This window comes from Echinops telfairi, unplaced genomic scaffold (assembly GCF_000313985.2).
Source record: "Echinops telfairi isolate 266 unplaced genomic scaffold, ASM31398v2 ScPeMD7_7469;HRSCAF=8507_0, whole genome shotgun sequence".
Taxonomy (NCBI): Eukaryota; Metazoa; Chordata; class Mammalia; order Afrosoricida; family Tenrecidae; genus Echinops; species Echinops telfairi.
The window spans coordinates 82,331,276-82,339,214 of record NW_022111372.1 but is presented as its reverse complement, the minus strand read 5'-3'; the positions used below and the strand labels follow the sequence as shown (position 1 = coordinate 82,339,214).

The 7,939-nt window shown below is 52.7% G+C and overlaps 1 protein-coding gene across 1 annotated transcript in view; it reads right to left on the bottom strand.

Moving 5' to 3' along the window:
- The window catches only part of TNIP1 (TNFAIP3 interacting protein 1), a 60,998-nt gene that overhangs the window by 10,427 nt on the left and 42,632 nt on the right, over nucleotides 1-7,939 (bottom strand). The window contains exons 9-11 of the mRNA XM_045284711.1: nucleotides 6,021-6,110; nucleotides 2,761-2,826; nucleotides 2,258-2,517 (exon numbers count right to left, since the gene is read on the bottom strand). Of these exons, the coding sequence (XP_045140646.1) occupies nucleotides 2,258-2,517; nucleotides 2,761-2,826; nucleotides 6,021-6,110 (416 nt within the window). The remainder of the gene's footprint in view (nucleotides 1-2,257; nucleotides 2,518-2,760; nucleotides 2,827-6,020; nucleotides 6,111-7,939) is intronic.

The following is a 7,939-nucleotide window of genomic DNA, read 5'->3' as shown; positions in this document are numbered from 1 at the left end:
TCTCCACCAGGCCTGCCCTGGCCGCCCTTCGCTCATGTGCGCCTTCTCTCACTCTTCACCCAGCAGCCATCCTGCTGGTCTTGGGCTGGCTGGGGGCCAGGCTATGCAGTGGGGCAGGGGGCGGGGGGATGCCCACCTAGAGGCTTGAGCAGGTAGCTCACTGAGTAAAAGGCCCTGGATTCTAACAGCACCTCTGCCACCAACTTGCCGAGACCCTGGGTCCCATTAGTCAGTCTTCTCTTAGCTCTATCAGGTCTCCGGCATGGGCCAGAGCTGCTTTGAGTCCCAGGAGGCTCAGAGGGGTCTGTGAGCCACCAGACTGAGCGCAAATGTTGCTGGTGTGCAGTTTTCTTGGGAGAAGAACCCGAGTGTTTCTTAGATTCTCACAAGGGGCCTGACACCCAGCGAACATGAAAGCACCGCTGGCAATGCCTAAGGATCTTTGCCCAGGGGCCAGACGGCACACAGACAGAAACGTAACCCATGGTCGGCAGAAAGCAATGAAGTGCCCTGGGGTCATAAGAGCTCGGGAGAAATCTGGGAGATTTCTAGGAGGAAGCACCACCAGGACTGCTGCTTCACCTCCTAGGCAGGCCTTTGAGAGCACGGAGCCTCTCCATTAGATGGGCAATGAACACCAATGGAAAGGCTTTTCCCAGGGCCCGACAGCCAGCTGTGGGGCCAGCCAGCCTTTCTCCTACGCCAGTGCCGTCTCCCCTCTGAGCCAACAGAAGGGTTTAGAATGCGGTGTCAGCACCAGGTAGAGGAAAGGGGAGCTGGTACCCAAGACTGCTCGGCATTTCTATGTGTATACATGTGGGGGCAGGTCTGGAGACAGACGCCGGCAGGGAAGAGCCGGGACTGGAAGAGGAAAGCAGTCAAGGGACAATCTGAGCAGAATCTGCGTTACCGGGACATTTTACATCTCAGTGCTAACATCCTCGCCTCCCAGGTGCCCAGGGCCAAGGGTCCGGTTTCCATCGGCCAGCAGACTTTCACGTGCTGCCATGATGCCGAGCAGATTTTTAAGAGCGACTAGGAATAAGAGGCCTGAAATGCACTTAAAAGTCCCCTGAACAATACCCTCTGAGATGACAATGGCCTTCCCCATTGCCCCAGCAGGGTCACCCTGAGCTGGGGCACCTCATAAGAGCAGCATTCTTCTAATGGGGGACTAGGAAATAGGCCACAGGGCTTAACTCTCAGGCCACGGCTGCCACCCCACCCCTGCCCCTGGCTTCAGTCCCATGCGACCTTTACTCCGTTTTCTACACGCAGCTGGGCGAGCACGGTTTGCTGACATCAGCCTTGGTCAGGACCTGGGGGAGTCGTCCATACTCCAGCCTAGCAGGCATCTGCGTGCAGCGCAGCCTGTGCGGCCCCATCCCTGCAGCTGATAAGGATGAGCTGTGGGATTTCAGGGATTTCTCTTGCCCACTGACCTCTATGTGTGCGTGGGGGTGGTGGGGGGAAGGGGTCAGGGGCCACAGAGCCAGCCAGTGCACTCCCCTGAGAAGAGATAGGGAGGTCCCCCAGCATACAGCTTCAAGGTGAGGAGACGGTCACAGGGGCAGGCTGACACCGCTCAGCTAAGGCCTGGGATCAGGCACTGATGGGAGGAGACTGCGAAGGAGTGTGTGCGTGGAACATCCTTTCTGAAGTGAGGCAGCAGCAGGCATGGCCAGTCCTCACAGAGACAGCCACAGGGCATCAACACAGCCTCACCAGGTCTGGAGCCTCGGGGCCACTGTTCTTTTAGTTGTAATAGGGGCTTGAGGGGCCTTGTCTGTGTCAGCCATGCACGCAGCAGATGCCCCGGGCCGAGTCTGGCCCCTGTCCTGCCCTCTGGTCTCCGAGGCCTCTCCACTGCAGGACATCTTGCACTCTCATGAACCTATCTGCTTGTGAAACGGGCATCCTCTACGAGGATCCATCTGGGGCAGGCACGAGGCTGTGTCTGAGGGCTAGTCCCCACTCCCCCTCTCATCCCCTCAGGGTCCTGTGCCTCTGACACAGGCTCTCCCGTGCCAACGGTGCACCCTGCACCCTGCCCTCACCCTTCCCCACATCTGCCCCACTCCTGCCTGGCAGGCACCAGCATTCAGCCCAGCCTGGACAGCCCCTTCCCCCAGTTGATAAGAATGAACAAAATGTGTAATTGAACAAGATGCTCCCCGGTCCGAGATCAGCAATACCTAATCCAACTTCCTCACTTTCCAGGTGGGAAGCTGAGTCTCAGGAAGGAGAGCATTCTTGCCTTTGGTCACCCCACCCTTCCGCCCTGGAGCTAGAACCCCAGGCCTCCCACGTCCCCGTCGGGGCCTGTTCACTCCACCGAGTGCCCTGTGAGTGGGTGATGGATGGAGGACCGGCAGGCGTACTTGCCTCCTCCATATCGATCTTGGACTTGGCCAGAAGGAGCTTGCGGTCAAAGTCGCGCTGCTTCTGCTCCCGCTCAGCCTCCAGGTCGGTCACCTGCTTCTGCAGGTCGGCCAGCTTCTGGCGCAGCTCAGTGATCTGGGTGTAGAGGCAGATGTGGGCAAGTGTGAGGACAGGGTGCAGGATGCACTGGGACACAAGCGGGGTGCAGCACCCCTACACACACAGGGTCCCCCAACCCTGCTTCTCCTCTTGGCCATGCTGGGGCTCAGCCTGGACCACCTCCAAGGCCCAAAGTTGCCAATGGGAGGCAGGGAGATGGAGGTTGGAGGCCCTGAGAGCTGAGCGTGGAACCAGCAGTCTTGACAGCCCACACCTTACCTTCTGCTCATACTGCTGCTTCATGGACCGGAAATGCTGGTCCCACTGCTTGTTCACTTCAAGCAGCTGTGGGGAGAGAAGGGCGTGAGCAGCAGAGGACCCGAGAAGGAACAAAGGTGTGGTGCAGGCATCACACAGAGAGTGGCTACAGACACTCTCTCAAAGCAATCCGCCTGCCAACTGCCACAGTCTGTGCTTGCCTGGGAGCAAGGTGCAGAAATGGCAAACGATGATGCCCAGTCATAGGACCCACATGCCGCCTTGGAAAACAACTTCGGGCTATGCCTTAAAACCTCAACTGCTCATTTCCTTTAGCCCAAGAACCCCACTCTGGCCATTTTAATCAGCTGAAACACTTGCACCAGTGTACAAAAAGAGGTCACTGACATGCTACACACAATAACCAAATGCCAGAAACCTGAGTGCTCATCAGCAGAGAATGGAAAGCCAACTGTGGCACAGACAGACAGTGGGCTCCTGCTCAGGAGGAGACAGGAAACCTGGACACAGTCTGCATGGAGCCAGCAGGCACTCTGCTGAACAACATGAGCCAATCACAAGAGGGCAACTTTTATATGACCTCATTTATATGGCGGACAGGGGTGTCAGAAAATTCCATTATTTCATTCTATTTTTCCATCAACTTTTTGAAATTCTCTTGTATAGAGATGAGAAAGGGAACTGCGTAGAGGCTGAAGTACTACATGAACGGTTACTATGGTGGGTGAAAGGAGCCCTGGTGGAGTAGAGGGTTATGAGGAGCTAGGCTGCTAGCCGCAAGGCGGGCAGTTTGAAACCATCAGATGAGGCTTTCTGCTTCTACAAACAAACGATCATGGGGCAGTTTTAGTCCAGTGGTTCTCAACCTGTGGGTCGCGAGGCCTTTGGGGGGGTCAAACAACTCTTTCACAGGGGTTGCCCGATTCCTAACAGTAGCAAAATTACAGTTATGAAGTAGCAAAGAAAATAACTTTATGGTCACCACATAACGAACTGTATTAAAGGGTCACGGCATTAGGAAGGTTGAGAACCACTGTTGTAGTCCATCTGGTAGGGCACTGTGACTCAAGGGCAGCGGGTTTGGGTTTGGGCATGGCAGGTGAGGAGCCGGGTGGACGTATGGGGATAAACACTGGGTTGCTAACCACAATATTGGTGGTTCAAACCCATCAGCCGCTCCATGCAGAAGAGATGAGGCTGTCACAAAGATCTACATTCTCTGAAACCTTACTCTGTCCTATAGGGTTGCTATGAATCAGTACCAATTTGATGGCGACTAGGCTTGGTTTAGGCATGACGGAGAAACTGTGCTGGCAAAACTGCACTGATTCAGAATTGGCTTGCACAGCCAACAAGTTGTATGCCCGTAAACAGTTAAGTTGGCAAAGTGATCGATCTATTGACAGCAGTGATTGGTAGATCCATATACAGCAACGATCATAGAGAGCTGCTGCTAAGGCTGCTGCTAGCATCTCACGGACCTTGGCAACTCAGTCGGAGGTTAACGGGTCACGGCTTCAGGGAACAGACTGGGTAAGTGGGTGAATAATGTATTTGGTGCTTCTGTTCCACCTCCAGTTTATTAGGTAGTACCTGAGTTCTTAAAGGTTGGCAAGCGGCCACCCAAGGCCAACAGTTAGCCTCTCTCCACCTCCAACTACAGGGAGAGTAGGAGAGTTGGAAAGAGAGGGCGGGGTTCACTGAGCAGCTGCCCCTTTCCCAGGAGGCCAGAAATGGGCAGCGCCCAGCTACTGTTCTTAGACATTTGGATCCGAGATTCCACAGGGGAATCTTAATTAAAAACAGAGAAATGCAGAACAAAATTTCAAATTCTTATGAACCCTACACTATCTGGAACCAAGGAGGATGGATAAACTCCTAAAATGATTGCCAAGAAATAATAAGAAAGCTTTAAACCAAAAATATTCCTTGAAGTTATTTTAAAACCAAGTAATAGCTTAATTAGCAAAAAAAAAAAGTCTGCAGTGAGCATCATGCAGGCATGATGCAATCTTATTTTACTGACTTACATGTTAATGAAAAACGACAACCAAGTAAAACCCTGTCACCACTGAGTGCACCCTGACGTCTCTCAACGGAGGAGAGCACTCCCTCGGGTCTCAGAGGCTGTGCTTCTTTACGGGAGCCGACAGCCTCACAATGAAAAATAAAACGGAGGGAGACACCAGGGGTACTTCTACATGGTACGGGTCTTTAATGCTTGTTTTTTGTTGTTACCTTAGACTTCAGAAAAAGTAATTTATTTTGTTTTCTTCATGTTGAAAATATACACAGAGCAATGTATGTCAATCTATAATTCTACACTGTAATTAGTGGCCTTGATTACAGTGGGGTTGTGCAACCCTTTTTATCTTGTCTTTTCTTTTTTTTAAAAGCTTTTTATTATGAATTGGAACAATAATTTACAGAGCAAATCAGTTTTCCATTCAAGAACTCTTACACATTTGGCTTCCTGTCATTGATCGCCATCCCTACAATGGAACATCACTTAACTCTTTCCACCCTGTTTCCTGTTTCCCGGGTCTTTAACTCTTATAACACACATTATACTCCTTTTATCACGAGAAAACATAATGGGGCACTGTCAAAGAGGAAGCCAAATGGTTATGTGTCCAGGTAAGTGAACGATAGAGGGAGGCCCGGCTTTCAAATGAGCTGCAGCCCAGCAAGGGCAGAGGCTCGGGCCTGCAGCAAGACCTCGACTGTGTGGAGAGGAGAGCCGTATGTCCTCACCTCTCTCCTCTCCAGAGCAGTAACTGCCGCCAAGGAAAGTCCCTCTGACGCTGGGCGGGGCAGCCTGGATGGCCCTGGGGTGAGTTGGGGAGAAAAGTGCAAGAGCCCCAAGGAAAGAGATTAAACGTTGGAGATTCCCAGCTGGCCAGAAGCACTGCTGCAAAAGGGCCCTGGGTCCCCTATAGGGGCTGTCCTTCTCTGACCCAGCTGTGAGGCAGCAGGTGAGCCCTCAGCTCCTCAGCCCCGATGCTGACACCTCTCTCCATCCTGCGGGCCTTACCTCAGCTGTCTCCCTAGACGCCCCCAACACGTCAGGCTATGGCCCAACACTGCCTCCTCGGAGTGAGATGGGATCCAAACAGGGCAGCCCAAGACAAAGCAACAAGTCACCTTCCTGTTTTAATTGCATTATGGCAGCTCATCACAGTAGCTTGGGTCAGGGAGGACTGTGTCCTGCTGGTCCATAGAGAAGGGTCTTTGCTGAACTCCCTCCCTGCATCACCTACCTCAGTGCGCTGCTGCTCCAGCATCTTCACCTTCTTCTCAGCTGTACCCAGCCCGCCCAACTCCGGCACCTTGCCTGCTGATACGCTCGCCTGCGAGACAGACAGAGGGACCTTGACCACAGCCTCAAATAGACATCCTTTCAAGTGCTCACTGCTCCTATAGGCCCCGCCCTCCAACGCCCACCCTGAAACACAGCTCTATGTCCCAGCCCTTCCACCACTCCCTCAGGAGAGCCGTGCCCACTCCGTAACCCACAGACACCGACCAGTAGCCCACCCCTCCCACAACCACTTCTTCCCTTGCTTCGGTTCCATCTCTAACTACCAGCCTCGCCAAACACACACACACACACACACACACACACACACACACACACACACCAGAAATCTTCTAGCTTAGAAGGCAACAGTTATGTATTTCTTTAACGTTTTCTAAAATGCTTACTGTAAAGATGTTTTTAGGCAGATGTGGAAATGAAAATAAGCCATGCCATGATTAGTACATATCCAGACACATAGCACGTCTACCACAGTGGCACCTCAGTAGCAGTGAGTCCCCCCTGTGCCCAGACTGTTGTGGTTTCTGAATCATATTCCAAACCCAACAAGACTCCTTGGAGAAATGGTTAGCTCCAGGGCTGGCCGAGAGGATATATAAAGAGAGATCAGAGCATCTTATGATTCTTTAAGAAAAAAATTTGGTGAAAACAGATAAGAGACATACATGATCAAAAGGTCACAGAAGCCAGCTTGAAAGAACTTCCAACAGTCAATGCTGGAACAATTTGCACAACAAAATAAATTAGGATGGCAAAGAATTATAGCCCAAAGAATGAGCGAAATATTCTGTGTTCAGACTGACAGAGATGAGCAGCTGCATGTGTAATCTGGTCCTTGCAGAAGCCTTCCCCGCCACACATGTGGAAGGAGCCAGAGGAGAAGGAAGCCCGGGGAAGCCGCACAGTAACAGCGGCTGTGGGGAGATGCGTGCGCCCAGAATGGCTGAAGTGAGCAAGCAGACCTTGAAGGAGAAACAGGGCATCTGCACAGCCCCCCACCAATAATTTCGGATGCATCACGTGGGACGAACAGTCACTGACTACCACCCAGTGACCCGACAGACACTGCTGACTCACTGACAAGGTTAGCCCTGAGCAGTGTAAGGCGGCTGACATGAAGGCCCTCCAAATGACGAACTGAGAAGGCCACATCATTTCCATAACATTCCTGCCAACGTCGCACACCCTCAATCTCACGGTAAGAAACCACTGGGCAAACGTCAATGGAGGGGCACACGAGAGAACAGCTGGCCAGCACAACACCAAAGTGGCAGGGTCCTGAGAGACCCGGCCGGCCGGATGAGACAGGCTGGCGGCACCTGCTGGCAAAGGGGAATTCGAGATGAGGTCCTGGTGCAGGATGGTAAAATCTGCATAGTCTATAGTTCCGTTAACAGAAATGCACTCAAGTGGATTTCCTAGTTTTGAACACTAGCTTGTAGAAGATGTTGGCAGGTGGAGAAGATGGGCAAAGGGGATTGGATTGGGCAACTTCTGTGGAACTCTTCTCTACGTCTAGGATGACCTCAAAATAAACAGTTCTAAGAAGTGCTGGGCCAACAGCACTGTAAGGCTAGGAGCCCAGAAATGGGGCCTTGATACTACGAGGCCTCATCTGGCCCGCGGACACTATTTCCCTAAGCACTGGCTTTGGAGTCCACCGTCTGACTCTCATTCCTCCTGGGGCTCTGCCCTACCTCGGCCCCTTCTCCCCGGCCTTCCCAGACATCCTCCACACTTCGCTTCTACTTTGCGGGCACCCAGGGGCAGAACTTATGAGGCTCCAGTGGCCCCTAGAGGCTAAGGTCTGGAAGCACACTGCAGTACCAATGCTGACTCAAAACGGACCCCCTGTGGGGT